This window comes from Erpetoichthys calabaricus, chromosome 8, assembly GCF_900747795.2.
Source record: "Erpetoichthys calabaricus chromosome 8, fErpCal1.3, whole genome shotgun sequence".
NCBI classification, from domain to species: domain Eukaryota; kingdom Metazoa; phylum Chordata; class Cladistia; order Polypteriformes; family Polypteridae; genus Erpetoichthys; species Erpetoichthys calabaricus.
The window spans coordinates 31661931-31681875 of NC_041401.2; the positions used below are offsets into that span (position 1 = coordinate 31661931).

Consider the following 19945-nt stretch of genomic DNA (forward strand, 5'->3'; position numbering starts at 1 on the left):
CTTAAAAAGTACATTTTTGCTAGTAATGTAAAGATTCAGGAATAGCAGTAGTAAGGGAACCATAAAAGTGAAAGTGAAGTGTTTTAGAACTTCAAAGGGGAAATATTTTATTAGAAACACATGAGCAGATAGGAAATGTACTTTTTATGCTTTTATATATAAAGAGGCTGAAATCACACTATTAATATAGGGTATACACTGTATTAAGATGTTTTGCTTTCTTACTCCGAGTGCTGTAAGGGTAGGCTACAAGTCCCCAGTGATCCTGAACTGCACAAATGGATTATATATCTGATGGCAGAAATGTGCATTTGAAGCATTAAACAAATTAAATCACTAGGGACTAAAACAACATTTTTCCTCTAAAAAGACTCAAATATTTGAGTCTTTTTAGAGGACAAATATATATATATTATAATTATTTTGTAAATGTATGGCCCACCTGGTTCTTATATCTCACTCTTAGTTGTGTTTTAGACAGCTTTTCTTCTGAGAGAGTGATTCAGAATAATAAAGAAATCTTGTTAGATGAGTTTACTATCTAAATAAATACACAAATGGACACCCTTAGCAAACATTTTCTCTCCCTTGTTGATTCTTTAGAAGATCTCCTAAATGTGAAAGTATTGTAAGTATTCTGCTATAGGGAAGAACAAAACAATAAAAACCCTCTCATGCTGAAAACAAAATCATAGATTAAGTAATTCAATTATATTAATTGATCAATTATTTAATTTACTACAAGTAAAAGATCAATAAAGCAATAACAAAGAGCATGCATTCATAATAATAAGATTAACAGGAACCAAATAAACATAAGTAGCAATAATTATATTAAAACGAAAACCGACAAATATCAAAGGAACTTAAAATGGTATTAACAGAAAAAAGAAGACAAGAAGAACATACTGAACAAGGCACAAACAGGATCTTAAACCATAAATTTGAAAGAACAGTCAGCTATAGAAAGCTAAGTAAAAAATCACCAAAACCCCAAATGGGAAACTGTTTCAAAACCCCAAAAGCAAGCAAAAGTAGGGAAATCTGCAAATTCTACCAAAACAAGGAGGCTTTTATCTATGGAACTCACAGTGAGAGTGAGGAGAGCTCCAGTGGCAAAGCCACGCCTAACAAAAGTGGCCAAACCAGTCCTTACATCTCCCAAGGTGACTATACAACTAATTATGACATGATGCAGGAAATAAATTAACTAGATACTCTATTACTCTCCAGACAGAACTGTGAATAATTAAAATCTAAGACAAGGAACAAGTACTCAGCAAGAGTGCTTCTGTATATGAGATCCAAACAAGCCTCCATGCTGCCTGCTATATCTGCATTGTGCAAAGGGTTAATAACTGTACTGAGCTGAGGCACAGTCTTGGCCCTTTTTTCCATTTTGATTTATTATGTAAAACATGAGACAACAGAAGGACGTGGATCTCTTCTGTCTGCAAAGTTCAAAACATGCATGTTCCTTATTCCTTTTCACTACACTGAGTTCTGTATGAGATTTATTTTTTGTGAGCTCTCGTGCATCTCATACAGCCTACCCTTCCGACTAAAGAGGAAACCAAACCAATTTAATTTTATCTTAGCTAGTCTCAGAATGGTTGGTCTCAGTCGTTAGGTATGTCCATCCCATCCATCCATCGTTAGGTATGTCACACTCAGCGATTGTCTTTACGGTCAGCGTGCCGCCAACTGCCTTGACTGGCTGTGATTATGTAAATGAAGGCTATGACTTATAATCACTAGAAAGGCTGTCTGATGTGGCATAGGGTTTCGTTGTTACTCGTGGTTTCTAGGCTTCATCCATAAGGAGTCCATGCAGTGGGTCTTTTGGACAGATTTGGCACCTGCCTTCATTTGAGCATCACAGGTGACTGCGCAGACTAAACAAATTGTGGTATTTCAAAACATTCAACTCCGGGATGGGGGTATGCCAAGAAAAAATGTTGACAACCCCTGGGCCTAAAATCATACAACATTTGACCACTTAAGTATCAATAGTCTGCTGTAGTTAAGCATTTATATTGATTTATAGGTCTACTATTATACAAAACCACGTTGTGTGTTACTACTAACTAAGATCACAGCCTTGGCTTTATGTTAGTGGGAGGCCCTGACCAGATGGGCCCTTTTGAAAGGGGACTCGGCTTAACAACGTTTGGAAACCCCTAATTTAACCCACCCATGCACACCTTGTCTATGCCCTAACCCCACCCTCTCACGCCCCGCAAAGCACGCCTATCTGACCCTGCCCACTAGTGCTCCAGAAGTCCCACCTTTCTCTTTATCCAAACCAGTTTTCCATATTACACCCCACCTTAGAAATTCATCCGCTCATTCCCCGAAACGCGCGCGCCTCAGCCGCCGAGGGGTCCACCTATTCACCAGCTTGCCCCCCTTTAACGCCCTGAAAGGCGCGCTCATGCCCTCATTACCCAAGCAGAGCCCCATTAGCTAACTCTCGGCCTTTGAAGCGGACCAGACGACGCACGCACTTCTTGTTAAAATCGGCAATTCCCGTGTTCTCGCTGCAGTATCGTTTTGAGACATATACCTCGTGGGACAGACCTTAACGGCAGAAAGAGAAAGAGAAACAGAAACGCTAACCTCAGGGCAGAGACGAATGACGAGGCGCGAGTCCGCCCAATGAGACGCGCTGCGTGACGCGGAGGCGAGCACTGAGTCTTCTGGTGCCGCCTCGGTAAGGCGCTCAGAGTCTTGGTGAGGTACGCCGTCCGTCGACAACATGGGCTGGAGAGGACCCCTTGTGCCGGGAGTCGCCGCGCTGCTCCTTGTTACGGCAGTCGCCACCGCCTCTGGACACACGGGTAAGCCGTGCGGGTAATGGAGCAGTATAGAGCAGAACCGCCGATTTACGAATGTTAGTTTATACGTTTAACTACATGAAAAGCAACAAGACATTAAGGGTCGCTGAGTAGGGATCGAGAACTGACGCAGCAAGTGTGGCGAAGTGAAAGCGATAAGTGCGCAACACCCAAGTCGTGGGGCTCGAATAGGCGGACACTGAGCATGAGCAAGGCGCTATATAAACACAATGTATTATTATTAAGTGTCGGACTGCCAGTACAAAATTGGGTTTTAAACAGCGACCTGTTGTTATCACACCGATACGAGAAGAAGTGCTCAGCACAGCTGACATCAGCCGTGCCACCTTGAAAATACTGGAAAGTTATCTGAGCAGCAGGTTCCCCACTACTATCGTATCCCCTCCGGGCTATTTTTACGGGAGCTTGGCACAGTTTAGTAGCTTGTGAAATGCCAGGCACTTCGATGGGGACTTGGCAAAAGAACGTTAAAGGATCCGTTGAAGTAGCATTTAATAACGTTTGTGTCATATCTCGGTTGTCTTTCTATGTATATCGCGTGGTTTCTCTGCACATTTCGTTATATACGTGAATGAAGGAGGTGGAGTACGTCAGCTTCCATCCACCTAATGAAAGAATGAAAGTTCATTGTGCCGTGAAAGGCCAGAAACTTGTGTGTCGGCTGTTCCACCTTTAATCCTCAACCAAGACTTGTCACGACGTAACACATAACTTAAGGGAAATACAATTAACCTGTTAAACAAGGTGCGTTTTGAAAACTAAATACTGTAGTGCATGTGGGGTGGCATTGTGATGTTGTGTTACCATTTCTGCCTGTCTCCGGACCGTGGTGGGGATGACGCAGGGGAGCTTCTCATTTCAGCCTGGCCAGTAGTGTGAAGCCCCAGGCCAGAGCGTCGTGCTGTTTGGTAAAACCCTGTACCTGACTTCCCTTTGTCCTTAGTTTACTGCAGGGAACGACACAAAAAGCGTGACTGCTCAAAAATCAACTTTTTATTGTCGTCTTCCAGGGTGCTTCTTTCAGCTTAACAGAGAACATAGCAAGTATCCGAGTCAACTAACGAGTAATGTACATTGAACTCTTCACTTCTGAAATACTGATAACTCTACCCTCGCCCCACATTCAGAATGATCTGGATGTTCCACTGCTGTTTACACTCTGATCCACAACAGCAACTTCGAGTCTGTGCAATAATCCCATATATATGTAGAGTCTTCATCTTCTGCTTATATTCTCCAGGGATTCCCCAAGGAAGTTTGGTGTAACATACACTGCCAATAACACACACACCTATACTGATTTTCTGGTTTAATTGCAAGTTTTAAGTAGTCATTTGCTAAATTTGAATAATTGCCAGCAAAGTTTTTATGCCACATCAAGCAATATGTGGGAATACTATTGTGAAAGCAGAAAATGGAAAGCACCCAAAAAATTAAAATATTTTAAAAGTGAAAGTGCAATAATGGTGCTGTATCAAAGGAACCTGGAAAGTGAGGAATCTTTAATCAAATATGAAAGGAGAGAGAGGTTACAAGCATGCCTTGATACAGAAAGTGCTGAAAAATATTCTCCTGTTAGAATTGTGAATGATGGTGGAGGCAGGAATGGTTTCTGCAGTAGCTTGTCATATGAATCACACAGTGGCATTTCAGGTTATTTCTTTTAATGAAACACTCAAAACCATTTAACTCCAGGAACCGTTAGTACACCACAAAAAAACTCCCACTGAACATCTGCTCTCCAAGCACTTCCTCCTTGACCATCAGCCCCCAGCATTTCCTCTACTGCCTCCTGTCTCTGCTTGTGTTAGTTAACTTTATTTGTCAATATTGACTTTATTCTCGACATTTCCACTTTATTCTCATAGTTTATCATTAAAGTAGAATGTCGTAAACTAAACTCCATCCTAAAATCATTGTTTAATTTACTAGATTTTCTCAAACCCCGTCATAGAGTAATGTAGCCCATTAAATGCTTTGTGTTGTGTTCCCCGACCCAGTTGTTAATCACTACGCCCTTCTTAAACTGACTTCCTCTGCACTAAGAGGAGGCGCAGGCAGCGATCACCGCACAGAATCCATTCACTTCATGATATTCCTGCTCTCTGAAAATTTAGAATGCTAAGATAAATACGTGATATCATTTTCATGATGAAATACATTAAAGCAGGTATTAAACATGCACGGTAGTGAGGCGGTAGTGCTGCTCCCTCGCAGTAAGGGGTCCCCAGGTGTACGCTCGGTGTAGAGAACTTTATGGCAGGTGTGACGAGGCTCCAAAAAACTGGATGTATGAATGGGTATCGCACAGGTTTAACTTGAATATTGTGTATATGTTAGGTTTGTGATCTGGTGGTCGGAAACACTAACACAGAATTCAATGGATGTTCTTCTGAGCGGGCTTTCTTTATTGCATGTGTGCTGTCTGTCTGACGTACCAAACCCCCAGTTCCTATCCTTCCTTTTTCTTTCTCCACATAACCATTCACCACTGTGCTGTCTGTCTGACGTACCAAACCCCTAGTTCCTATCCTTCCTTTTTCTTTCTCCACATAACCATTCACCACAAGATAAAACTTCTTTGTGAAATTAAAACTAGTTAAAAACTTAGACCACGGAGTGTTCAGAACTTTAAAAAAATCTTCATTATACATGTTTGATTATGCCATCCATTTAGGGTTGCGCCCATCCAAGTAAGCATTGTGTGCGAGACAGGAGGAAATCCTGAACGGGGCGCCAGCACATTGCAGGGTGAATATGAGCAATATATACACTAGCAGGGTCAATATAGCATAACAAAACCCGCCATCCTATGTGACTTTGAAAGGAAACTGAAGCACGGCGAGTAAACCCACCAGAAAAACATGCAAATTGAAGACAGGGAACACACGAGACCCCCTTGCTGCAAGGCAGCAGTGCAACCTCCACGCCACCATGCCCCCACATGATTAATACATGCTTTAAGCATTTCATCATGAAAATAATCTCAAGTATTTATCTTAGCATTCGAAATGTTCTGGCAGCAGGAATATCATGAAATTAATGTATTCTGTGTGGTGATTGCTGCCTGCGCCTCCTCTTAGTGCAAGTTAAAGTCAGTATAAGAAGCACGTAGCGATTAATATGGCTCGGGGTACACTTAACACAAAGCATTTAATGTGCTACATAACTTATGACGGGATTTGAGAAAATCTAGTAAATATTCATTTTAAGATGGCGTTTAGTTTACAATGTTCTATTTTAATGACAAATTACGAGAATAAAGTCAACATGTCAACTTTAATCTCGACTTAAACAGCGAGAATAAAGTGGAAATGTCGAGAATAAAGTCAACATGTCGTTACACTATTTATTACACAGTACCCAGGTACATTACACAGTACTGGGGGAAAAAAAAAATAAAACAAGTACAACTTGGCTTGCAGTATTATCCAGTAGTATAGAAACAGTATTCACACATTTGAACATAATGGTCCACATCCCACCTTTTAAAACCAAAGTATCTCCACAGGTCCCCCCTTAAACAGTTTCCCGCTGCGCCATGTTCCAGATGTTGTGTAGGCTATTTAAACCAGTGTTGCGGTATAAGAAAATTCAAATCATAAAATTAAAAAATGTTTTTTGGTATGAACTGGTATACCACCCAGCACTAGTGTCTTGTGTTACATTTGTTAATTGGTAGCTCTCACAAAGCATCGATTCTGCATTGCTCCAACCCAGAACAGTTTTGAACTCACTACTGTCACTAATTCTGCAATTTAGTATATTTCACAACATTAGAAATGTATCAACATTTGAACATTGTGCTGTTATTTGTAGATGTACTATTTGGAATAATTTCCAGACACGGTTATAAAATGTTGGTTTACCAAACCAGCAAAAAAGTTTTTTAATAAAGATTTTTCTTGTCAAAAATAAACAGTCACAAACATAAGTAAGTGCTGCTTGCACTGTCATTAAGTAATCTGAAGTCGGGGAACTCCGTCTCCTTTGCCTTTTCTCGATGTAAGGTGCCATCTTTGTTGGATTGTCTGTTCATTCATTCCTAAGCCCAAAAGGGGCAGGGTTTAAATCACTCTCCAGGGGTGGGGCTAAGCCTCTTCCCTTGCAGACTGCTCTGTGCAGCAGAAAATTAGACGATATTGCTAGCAACAGTGCTCCCTCCTGCCTTGGGATGGTGTTGACAGACTTACCTGAGCCTCCTGGGTCCTCTCTTCTCATACATGCATAACAGCTATTAATAACATTTAATATTATCTTTTTAAATAACAGCTTTAAAAATAAAAATGTTGACACAGAGGACAGTTTGAAGGTGCAGTGGTTTCTTCTGCTGGCTCACAGCTGTAGTGTCATGCAAATTCTCCACATGAATGCACGAGTTTCTCTAGCTACTTCAGGTTTTCACTCATATCACAAGCACAGGTTTTCACTCATATCACAAGCACATGTAATTGGTCAATTGATTCCAAATTGGCACAAGGTGAATGTGTGTGTTTATGTGAGTGGGCCCTGTGTTGGATTGCTGTTCTGCCCAGGGGTGATGTTTACCTTGTTCTCAATGTTTCTGATTCACATTCTGGCCCTTCTCAACTCTGAAATTTATACATGGGTTAGAACATTGGTGGATGGATATGTCGTTTTATTGCTTGCACAAAAAGACTTCCGCTTTGCTCTTTGTTTACTTTACCACAGTGTGTTTCATGATATGATCAAAAGGGTCCTGTAGGCAGATGCCTTCAAAACCACAGTTTCCCTATTTTTGCCTGACTGAGTGGGAGAGACAGAGGGATGCCCTTGAGCTTCCTGAGCAAAAGTATACATGTTTGAAATGTTTGTGGATTTCTATTTTTTAAAGAAACAACTGCTTTTTTAGCAAAGCAGGTGTGGATTAATGTGCATTATAAAGTTTGTTGCTGAACATTCTTAAGAAAGAAATCTACTGTAGGCTTTTCAATATTATTTTTTGGAGTACTTTTGCACTTAGAGAATTTTTTATGAAAGTAATAGTGTTGATAGTATTGATGCATCTGCTGAGCATAGTGAAATTCTTACTTGCTTCTCTGACTAACATTTAATACTTCACCATTGTCCTATGGCAGGTGAACTTCATTTTATTTAACACTTGAATCCCTGAAGCCTACGTAAAAACTCGTAATTCTCGGCCACCTTAAATTCCTTTTCACCTCTTCATTAGCGTCTTTTGTTTTGCAAATGAGTTGATCAGCACAAGCAGCAAGCAGCCTGCTATCCCATCTCTGCACTGACACAGCTCAACTCTGGCAAAAAGTTCTCCCAGCTCAAGGCTGTTTATCTCAGTGTGAGGTGCCTGGAATTGTATAGGGTGAATAATATATCGTTATTTGGAACACGTGCATTTCATGTGGGTTCCGTGTCTACAACAATCTGTGTAAGTGTAAGATGACAGGAAATGTGAGGCAAGAAAGGTTGAACACATACCTAAAACAGAAACTTTTTTCATGTTATAGTAATAATTACATAATTTGACATGAAATGTATAATGTGTGAAGACCGAAGTCCAAATATTAACTCTTTTAGGGCTAATTTTTTTTTTGTTTCATTTCTCCCAGGGCTGAATATTTTTCCAAAAACTAACATTTTTTAAAAAAGAACACAAAGCAATTGTTTAACATATCAAATCAACAAAAAATATTTACTTTTGACAAATGTTACTGTCTTGCATGTTGTATGAGCCTGCATACTCTATGATTTCACATACATATCTCATACATTTTACACAGCAAAGTCTGATCTCGCTCAAAGCAGCCAATTTCAGTCATTGCCACATTGCACTCCTTACAATATGTGTTGCTTTGGTGCCTATTTTTCAATTGTCTGTTGCTGCACTTTCTAACATATATTGTTAGTGTGTACTGTAGAGAGACAAGTCACCCATTTGCCATCGTGCCATGCCACTACCACCAAGTTTTCTGCCTGCATGAAAACCGTATTGTCACCTCTTTTCATCTTCTGAAACTTTATGAACTTTATGTATGGCATTATAGCCTAGTGTGTGATTGGTGTGTGGGTGTGTTTGTGTGTGTCCTGCGGTGGGTTGGCACCCTGCCCAGGATTGGTTCCTGCCTTGTGCCCTGTGTTGGCTGGGATTGGCTCCAGCAGACCCCCGTGACCCTGTGTTCGGATTCAGCGGGTTGGAAAATGGATGGATGGATGGATTATAGCCTGGCTCACCCCATGGGATTTGCTTCTGTTTATTACAGAAGTGAATAAAACTTTGCAGCAGCACGTACCTAAGCCACCAGGGGACAAAACACGTTTGGACCAATGCTCCCTGAAGTTATATCACCAGTTCTGTCCCATCTCTATTTGTAATGCCACAGCGCGCTTCATCTCGTCTTTCGTTGTGGGTTTCCACTTTGAAAAATGAGAATGCGATGCAAACGCAGCCCGCGATTCAAAAAAAATCTCTGCCTACCTGTTTGTCTCGTCTGACAGTAGCTGAAAAGCAGCATCAGGAGAGAGCAGCCTGAAGTACAGCAGCTGGTGATGTGTCGTGTCCAACAGCAAGCCATGCCGTCTTGTAAACTCCGGTAGCCAGATCGGCTCTCAACGGATCAATGTCTGTGTATTTATCCCATGCGAACCTTGCCGTAGATGCATCGGCTGCGCGAAGGCACTCAACTGGCAGCAGATCCTCTGGCGCGGCATCGGCTGGTGTCTGATCAGCTGATGCCTGCTTCTAACTCTCTTGCTCGATCTCCTGATCACTGCCAATAAAGTCCGATTCTGAAAAATCAAGAGTCCGACTCCGCGATAATGCGCAAAACATCGTCTGCCGAGTGTTTTCTTTTCTGCACTTGCTTCGCTGCCTTGTGACATGTCGATGCTATCTTGCCTTTGTTTACATTTCGCAACTCACGCACACGCAATGTTTATTTGCCGAGTCAACGAGTCTAGCATTCCTCCAAGCACAGAGGGAATGCCTGTGACGTGACAGTGAGATTTGTCGCCATTAACAGCTGATTGTCGCCCCCTATCCCTGGATGTCGACTTTTGTCGACATTCGCCTTCAACCCCTCCTGTCGACAAAAGTCGACATCTGCCCTAAAAGAGTTAAATAAACACTTTCACAAAAGGTACAGATGCACTTTTATTCAGGAGTTTAAAAGAAAGAAAAAGAAAATCGGGTTAAGGTACAAGACAAGACCACTTGGGTGGTGCAGCAGTAAGTACTGTTGACTCATAATCAAGAGGTTGCCAGTTCAATTTTGGCCTCCTCCGAGATTTACCGTTTTGAGTAGTGAGCTGCTGTTATTGTTACTATTATAGAAGTAGGGCATGCTAACAAAGTACATGTGCAGTGCTACTCCTTATTCTGGGAAATGTCCCAGTTGTCACACAGGAGAAAGACGTTCTGGGACTAATGGTCATAAAACTTATGGAGCCATTTCTGGCAGAACCGTAACAACATTTGCACATTGTGACTGGAGCTTACACCTGTAGCTAAAGTCACTCGCGTACTGAAGTGGCATTGCACATGTCGATCAAACACAGGAAGCTCTGTAGTCTACTTGCGACTTTACGCTGTAGGAATGTAAGTAAATAAATCAAGGTAAATAACATTTGATCTGGCTTTTATATAAGTAACACAATTTTTTTTTTTTTTTTTATACAAAGATAATCACAAACAGAACTTTGCATGATACCTTGGTGAGCTCTGTAAGCTCTGCTGTTTCATTGAAGGACATGCGTGTGGCACATTGACTGGCAGGATGATGCCCGACCTGTTGCTGCATCCAAGCAGTGCCATCTTTTGCCTTTACACCTGGTGCAACTGTGGTGTTCTTATGTGTGAGTGGACATTTCTTGTGGGGAGGGCTTCTGTTCTCTTTCTCGGATGTAGAATCCTCATCTAAGTTCCCCTCTGTTATAGCAAGTCTATTTGAAAACAGCAGTGTCAGATTGGGGGGAGTGTGAATGTGACAGAGACAACAAAACTGAATTAAAAAAAAAAAAAAAAAAAAAACTCTAACCTTTACAAGTATCATAAATTTACACCGGCTGTTAACAGACTCAAATTAAATGTATATTTCCATTCTATAATAGTAACAAGTGCAGCTCACTACTCAAAACAGTAAATCTAATAAAAGGCCCGAATCGAACCGGCAACCTCTTGATTATGAGATGTATACACACACACACACACACTAGATGTGTCACCCATCTAAGATAAGATGAAATCTAAGTAACACTGGATAACAAAATAGGCAGATAAGACCAAGTTTGCTGTTTTTAGACCCTTATTTGCTATATTTAGATAGATAGATAGATAGACAGATAGATACTTTATTATTATGCTTTTGTTTACATTTTTTTTTCCCCAACCCTAGCAACCGAACAGATACACAGGCACACACACACAGACACTTGTCCTTTTATTAAGGTGAAAAAATGGATTTCTGACCATCTTGCAGTTACTCTCTGTTGGATAATACTCTCTGTTGGAGAAGTATATATGAATTAGTGGCTTCAAACTCGGGAGTCCCGTGTGACCTGTGCTATCAAGATACAGTTATCTCAGTGGCATTCCTACTGTATCTTGTAACTGTTTAATTTAAGTATCTACAAAGGGTCAAAACTGTACAGTGTTTGAAACTATTGTCAGTGTTTTTCTTTTGGGAAATGATAAGCTAACAATCCGTGTCATTCAGAGTCAAACTCAGGACAACAATGCCAACCTAAAGCCTTCCAAACCTTCAAACTGAAAATGAACATGCACACCTCCTTTGAAAGTTAAGGGGATGTATGTGAATAAATATATTTTTCAGTGAATTTTAAAATCTGCCTCAATATTTTTTTTTTTTAAGCTAGAAAAGCGTACGATTATAAGATTATGTTACATACATACAATATATCAGAGGTAAAGAGCAAAATGTAAAAGATTTGTTAAACATTCTTACTAGTGGGAATGTTTCCATGTGTTTAATCTCATATTTATTCTACATATATTTGTTGCTTAAGGAGTCTGGCCTTGCAACCTCAAGGTTAAATTCCATTGCTACTGCACTATGTAATTTTGAGTTACCAGCCTTGCCAGCATGTTTTTGGACCCAGGGAGAAAAGATGAAATCCTGTGTAGACATTAGTTATTACTAAAATACTATTTGAAGCAGTAATTTCTGAGAAAACATTTCATAGATGTGGCATTCCAGAACGTTCCAGACAGCATGCTCCAATGCCTAAGCAGCTAAGAGGGAGTTGTCCATATTACAGGTTCAAACACACTCCAGGCACTAATATAATGCTCTTGCTGAACATATCACTCAGGTTGCATATGCTGCCATTATAGAATTTAATATCAAACAATTTCACTGTACTGTATCTTTTTTACCTGTTAGATGTATCAGGTTCAAGAGCAACCCAAGATTGTTTGAATTAAGACACTGTAATCTTCTAAAAAGTAAGAACACTAAAATTTTGTTTCACACACTACATACTGTATATTTCCTGGACTTGATGCCCATGGGCTTGCATTCAACAGGAAACCTGTTATGTTTTTATATTATGTATATTATATGAACCATATGAAAATGTCTTAAGATGGGCTGTGGGCACCATACACTTTTGTTTCAGTCAGTTCTTAACAGAATACATTAATCTGCTGACACATACAGTAATTTATTAAGACTTTAGAATTACAAAAAAAGCCATTAACACAAATATTTCTGCCCACTCTGCTTGGACAAACAAGGGTGTATTTTGGTATTAAACTGTATTGCTCCCTTAATGAATGGATACTAGAAAAGCAACATTCTCTGTGAAAACTGATATTTTACATAGCATTCATTATATTGTGATTATCCGCATCTAAAACAGTTTTTTTTAATTAAGATTTGTAAAAGACCTCTGGAACTGTGCATGAATAGATTAGCGATCTGAGTAAAAATAGTGTTGTTTATAAACAAAAAAATCACTTCGCTTTTTAAAGGCTGTTTTTGTTTTTACTCATTGAGTTGAGGAAATGAGTGGGACTGCATTTGCAAAAAAACTTTCTTTTAAATGCTTAAACAAGTATGTAAAAAAAGATGTCCTACTTGTCACTTAAAAATACAGTACAAAATACTGCTGGAATGGAAAATGAAAAGTTTTTTCTGATTTGTTACATGAATTTATTACATAGTTAAACATATTACTACTTCCCTGAAGTTCAGCTCAATATCAGTAAATATATTTTTCACTTTATTTTTAAAAGTAGCTAGTTTCAGCTCTCTAAAATAAAAATATTCAAAGCTCTGTATCTCTACTCTTTGCATGTTCTTTCTGGTTTGGCCCGGGCTTATGTGTGTGTTCTCCTATTTTACTTCCACTTTCCAAAAATGTACATGTTTTTAATCATAAAATCAAAATTGGTGTTGTGTGTGCATGAATATTCCCTGCAGTGGTTGTGCCTCTGTTGCAAGGCAAGCTAGACTTGCATCCTGAATTAAACAAACTTGAGAATTTTATTTTATATTACAGTCCTACTATACTTGCACATTTAGGAGGCCTTGCCTATACTACCGGTGTATAGTCATTCTAGTCCACATTGAAACAACAACAACATTTATTTGTACAGCACGTTTTCATACAAATAATGTAGCTCAAAGTGCTTTACATGATGAAGAAAGAGAAAAAAAGACAAAATAAGAACTAAAATAAGAGAGCACTAATTAACATAGGATAAAAGTAAGGTCCAATGGCCAGGGAGGACAGAAAAAACAAAAAAAACTCCAGACGGCTGAAGAAAAAAATAAAATCTGCAGGGGTTCCAGGCCATGAGACCGCCCAGCCCCCTTTAGGCATTCTACCTAACATAAATGACCTCAATCAATCCTCATTGTATTCAGGGTTCTCATGGAAGGACTTGATGATGACGGTCACGTGGGCTTCTGGCCTATTGAAAGGAATACATACGTCAGTCAGTCATCATCCGACCCGCTATATCCTAACACAGGGTCACGGGGGTCTGCTGGGGCCAATCCCAGCCAGCACAGGGCATAAGGCAGGAACAAATCCCCGGGCAGGGCTGCAGCCCACTGCAGGGTGCACACACACACCAAGCATACCCTAGGGACAGTTCATGATCGCCAGTGCACCTAACCTGCATGTCTTTAGACTGTGGGAGGAAACCCACGCAGACACGGGGAGAACATGCAAACTCCATGCAGGGAGGACCTGGGAAGCGAACCCAGGTCTACCGCTGTGCCACCATGCCGCCCGGAATACATTTGTCTGTTAGTGAAATTATGTAAAATAGCTACTAGAATTATTCCAGAACCATAGAATAAGACCTTCGATGAAAACTTCAAATTATAAAAGCAACAAATTAGTTACTTAGGTGTTTAATGAATGCTCGCTTAATGTGAGTTCTTCAAAAACAACACAGAAATATGCTAATTAAGGAGGCCAGATCTGCTCAAATGTTTTAAAGCATTTTTCAGTGCTTTAAATAGTGCAGTTGTAGATAACTCAATCATTAGCCTATCTGAGCATTTCAAAACATGACTTGGTGATGTTATGGCTGCCTGCAATATTCTCCATAATGCATTTTTTGATAGCCATTTTTTTCTTTGATGGACTGACTTTCAAAAACACTAGACCAGCTCTCACTGAGAGTGGATGCTTATATATAAATTATTTTGATGCTAGAACTACATTTCTAATTAAACTTTTATGGGAGAGCAGAAAACCTTCACTGCAGCACACTCTGCATTTCAGTGGTTCAATTTATGGTGTAAATGCCATTGTTGTTTTGTGGGTGTGTACAGGCAAAAGAGTGAAGCAAAGGAAATTGTGGTCTTTTGCTTAAAACAATTGCCTTAGATTATTGACGTTGATGTGTGCTGTGTCTCACTTATAAAATTATTTTCATATAACATTGTCATGGTATTTATTGTAATGTTACTCTATATGATTAATAGCTATGTTTAACAATCATCAATTTTGTTATAATAAATAGGTCAGAAAAATCAGTGTTAGGCCAGAGTTATACTTCATGCAACGCATGAAAATCTGCATATCTTTGGAAGGAAACTGGAGCACACTGAGGAAACCAAGCAGGAAAACATGTAAACTCCAGGGAGGGAATATCAGCGACGTGACTCCCTGCAAGACAGAAGCGCTAACGCTCCGCCACTGTGTCACCCCATGTGTGTAATTATTAGCAGTATTCATTATTTAAACAAAATTACAGATTTTTCTGTAAAATATAATATACATATTTTAATGCTTTTCATCATGAAAGTGATATCAAGTATAAATCTAAGGATTCTAAATGTGCAGAGCGCTGGAATATCATACATTTAATGTGTTCAGTGTGGCAATCTACTGCTGTCAGGAGCAGAGGAAGCCCTAGAAAAAAAGATAGCATAGAAGACGGTATGTGAGAATTTTAAAACGTATCGTGTCATTACGATCGGGAATATGTGATGCTTGAATATAAAAGCTCCATGAATACATCTGTATGTTGGTATTTTGCTTCACCACATCGAACCAATTATCAAACAACGAAGCGTGCACACCGATCTCATAGGATCCGCAAAGTGGCTTTCTGTCACATGTAATAGTAAACAGAGACTCTGACGTCACATTCCAACTTTTAGCACACTGCGCCCCCCAACTTTTTGCTGGTACTGCAACTCGCGCATGCGTCGCGTTAATTTCTGAGGACTTGCCCAGAGGACGCATCAAATGAACGCTCAGAACGCGTGGCGGCCATGATGTGGGCGCGTACACGTTCTAAGCGTGAAGTATAAATGAGCCCTAACAGTTCCTTTATTTATTTGCAGGTAGATATTTCATTTTAAACTCTTTAAGAATTCTGCTTTGGGTAGAAGGAGCGTGCCTTCTCGGGGCACAATGGACAGTGTCTAAATTATGGACAAATTATAATGGATCTTAACTCTAGTCCTAAGGACCCTCTGTGGTTACTGGTTTTCATTTCAGTTTCTTAACTAAATGCAAGTTGATTCTGGTAATAGGACTTGCCATTTAAAATACAAATACAGTATAAAATACACAGGAATCAGGTTAGAGTGCAATATTCTTGATCTACAAATTCAGTGCTCCTCTTTGTCTATTATTTTAGTATTTGCTTCTTTCTACATATACTGCTACTGCTGTAGGAGCAAAAAAATAATTGTAAACAACAGGAAATGTTGCTTACCAGTTTCAGTAGTCTCAAGTAACTATAATGGGAACTCCTTAAAGACACATGAAGTGCATTGTTTTGTTGTAATAATTTTCTCCTTTTATAGTCTTTATTATGTAGACTTTATCAGAATGTGTTAAATTCCATACTCTTTCCACACTGCAGATATTCTCCCCCACTTCCCTATTATATCTATAACACCAGGAAAGTCGATAGTAAAAGAACAGACAGGAGTTAAGTTACACATTTATTTATGAATTATAGATATTATGACCAAAAATAATAAGTAGAGCTACAATGAGTGTTGGCAAAATAATGTTCATATAACCTGGGTAATAATCTGTATATCTTGCTTGTACTCCCTGGTGGCTCGCTGTTTGATTAGTCTCTGGTCCAGTCTTGGCCAGCAATGCCCTTGATCCAGCATGGTAAATGGTAGAAAGAGACTGCATATCTTTGCAGCCCTGCTCTTACCCCATGACTCTGTAGCCTCTGAACTCCTCAAGTTTAGCTGCTTTGCAGTGTGGGGGTGCAGCATTCACCAATGAAACAGCTCAGGCAGACTCAACCATTAGTCCAACATTTTCTCTAGTTTCAAACAAACAAGAAAGAAAGAAAGAATTCAATTAAGTCATAAAACTGCCATTTCTGGTCAGTTCTTATCAGTGAAACCCTGGGGGCAGCAAGAAACTGTTTTTTCCTCATTCTTTGTACTTTACTGTTAGATTATCAAACAATTGTCTAAACATTTGTATTGTTAGACATCTCTCGATTTTATATAAAATAAAAAAAAAAATCTTTGGGAGGGAGACTAGGGAGATGAGACGTGATCTTCTCAGAAGTCAATTTGAAGTCCCGTGAGAGACACTTTAACTTGCTCCCAGCTCTTAAAACAACGACAAGTGACAAGCAAAACACACAGCTCGCCTGCAGCAGAAAGCCAGCAGATGATTTGACCGCTTCTCCTTGCGTGCATTCAAACCCCACCCACCCCTCACAACGCGAGCGGCAGAGACACGAAGTAGCAAAAGGACAGCCGCTGTACTGGCTTTAAAATGATCGCTGGGCAGTGCAATAGCAGCATCAGAAAGACAGCAGATGATACGACGGCATCTCCTTAGCATGCATTCAGCTGCCCCCCCTTCACAACACGAGCAGCGTTATACGTCCTGCAAGAAAGAGATTTAACACGCCTGGGGCCGGAAATAAAGGACAAGTATTGTTTTTACAATGTCACGTGGGACATGGCAGTGAAACATCATTTAAAACAACTCCACGGACATCTAACCTAGCAGTTGTTGGAATGCATTTGGCAGACACTCTTGATGTGCTCCCAGATCTTAAAACAATGACAGACGACAAGCAGAACACGCAGCTCGCCAGCAGCAGAAAGGCAGCAGATGATCCGACCGCTCCTCCTTAGCATGCGTTCAGCCACCCTAACCTCCCCCACCCACCACCTCCTCTTCACAACGCCAGTGCCAGAGACACAAAGTGGCAAAAGGACAGCTGCTGTACAGGCTTTGAAATGATCGGGCAGCGAGACAAGCAGAACAGGCAGCTCGCCAGCAGCAGAAAGACCGCAGATGATCCGACGGCATCTCCTTAGCGTGTGTTCAGCCGCATCCCCTTCACAACGTGAGTAGTGTTATACTGCCCGGGGCCGGAAATAAAGGACAAGTACTGTTTTTACAAAAGTTTTAAAGTAAAAGTGAAAATAATGCATATGTAACAATTCCCATGAAAATAACACTCAAATTGTATATCCAGTAAACCAAACCCAGGGGTGAGCGAGCGAAGCCCCCTAGTTAATAATAATAAAAATATTATCAATCTGTATACTAGATCTTGTTCTCTCTGCTACACACACAGATCCATTTTTGATTCAATAATACTTTATCCACAATCTCCTCATTTCTGCACTCTATCTCTAGGCATTTTAAGATGTTATTTTTAGATGTTGTAATGAATGGCATGCAGGGACTGTCATTCTGGCCAGGACTAAACAAGGATCTTTAGCTATCCAGGAGGCCAGTACAATGGAAGGACAGGACAAGACAACTTAGAGTAATTTATTTCCCCATAATGCTTCTTTTTGCTTAATCTGGATAACGCTGACAGCATACTGTATCTTGAAACTACTGCCTGCTGTGAAATGTCTGCTTGACAGGAACTTTGCTGATGCAGGGTAACTACCTTGTGACTTGTTGCTATACTCATTTTTGATGAATTGAATGTGAAACTGTTACATCTTCCACATCATCACCTTTAATTTGGTTGACTTTATCCCAGTTCTTTTTATACCCATTTGTTGAAGTTACTCCATTTGGTTCAATCAAGACATTTTTACCATTCACACCTGTGTGTTCTTTGTTTAATAATGCATTGGGCAACATGCCTACAAACTAATAGTTTTTTATTGAAGTGTGGTCTCTCTATAACATGTAATTTTTAGACAATTAAGGTTTGGAAATTTGCTATTAGTGTATTTCTACTCATTCAGTAATGCAGAAGACGAAAAAAAATAACCATCTAAAACTAAGTGGCTTGTACAGTACTGTATGTAACTAAAACTGAGTAGATAGATAGATAATAGATAGAGTAGTTTATAATATAGCTGCATAAATTAGAGGTTACAAGTAAACTTTTTTTTTTTTTACAAAAACATCTGTATGTCTAAGTAGTAAATAGCACTACATACTTCTTCATCAAGATAAATTTTAACTGATGAGAAACTAAGTTTTATCCGTGTTTGCCAGTATTTGTTAAACCCTTTTGACTGAAGCCTGAGAGAAAAATCTTTCCCATTGTGTAAATCTCTTTCATCACAATAATCAGCTGTTCATACATTGGAGACTCTTTTGAGACCCAGTCTTGTATGATTGCTTTTTTTACAATTCAGTTAGAGGAATGCCAGTAAAATATTTGTCTTTTACCTCTGTTTGATCAAAGGTAAATCTCCCAGCTATATAAAATTCAAAAGGTATGTTAACATTTACTATGTATGGATGGATTTCCAATATTGCTGATTTTTTTATGTGTTCTCCACATAATTTCCAGCACCGTGGAGTTTTATCTTTTTGTTTTACTTGAATTTTAGATTAGAATAAAAAACTGTCAAATTTTACAAACACAAATGGGCTTTGTGTTTGTAAATTTTTAATTATTAATTATTTTAATTATTACATCATATTACATCACGTTTCATATTCTTGTTCTCCTTCACCTTTTCTGAATACTTTGTGGTCGAGCTAGGTATAACAGAAGTCCAAAGAATTAATGATGGGTGCCAACTGAGTTTGCATCTTTTAATAATGGTATCAGGAACAACAGAAATAGCACTCATTGGCAAAAATAAACAAAGGAGTAATAAGGCTACAGTGCCTTGTCTAAATAAACACATGCTAGTCTGTGGTAGACCTCCGTTCTGTGATAGATCTACGTCCAAATGAGACGCAACCTTCCAGGAGTGCCTTGGATTTATAGTCCTCTGACTAGAAGGGGAGGAGTCAGTTGCTCTCACTGGGTGTCGTCTTGGAGCTTTGGGTAGAAAAAGAGATTATACTGTTGGTGACTGCGTCCCGTGAGCTTACCTCGGATGAGTCTGGAAGGTGCCTCTGTGACATGCATGTGTGACAACTTGCACTTCAAATTGTAATGTTGTTGCAATCTAATATTTAAAACATGATTGATTGATATTTTTCTTTGTTTATGTACACAAAATTCCTCCTATTACTGCCATAAACCAAGTTACTATGTTTTGGTACTGAGGTGTGAATCACTGTCTTTCTTCTCCACTTTGCACTTCACTGTATTTGTAGATCCCTTTTGAATGCTGAGTGACTTGTGGAGTCCAAAAAGAAGAGTTTAGGTACCAACTGGGCCACCCTGCTTAATGCAAAGCAGGAAAAAAAGGGAA

At 39.6% G+C, this 19945-nt stretch overlaps 1 protein-coding gene across 1 annotated transcript in view; it reads left to right on the forward strand.

The window, feature by feature from the left end:
* Positions 1–2702: 2702 nt before the first annotated feature.
* Positions 2703–19945, forward strand: part of ly75 (lymphocyte antigen 75) — a 168952-nt gene continuing 151709 nt past the window's right edge. The window contains exon 1 of the mRNA XM_028806413.2: positions 2703–2840. Coding sequence (XP_028662246.2) covers positions 2759–2840 — 82 coding nt within the window. The 5' untranslated portion in view covers positions 2703–2758. The remainder of the gene's footprint in view (positions 2841–19945) is intronic.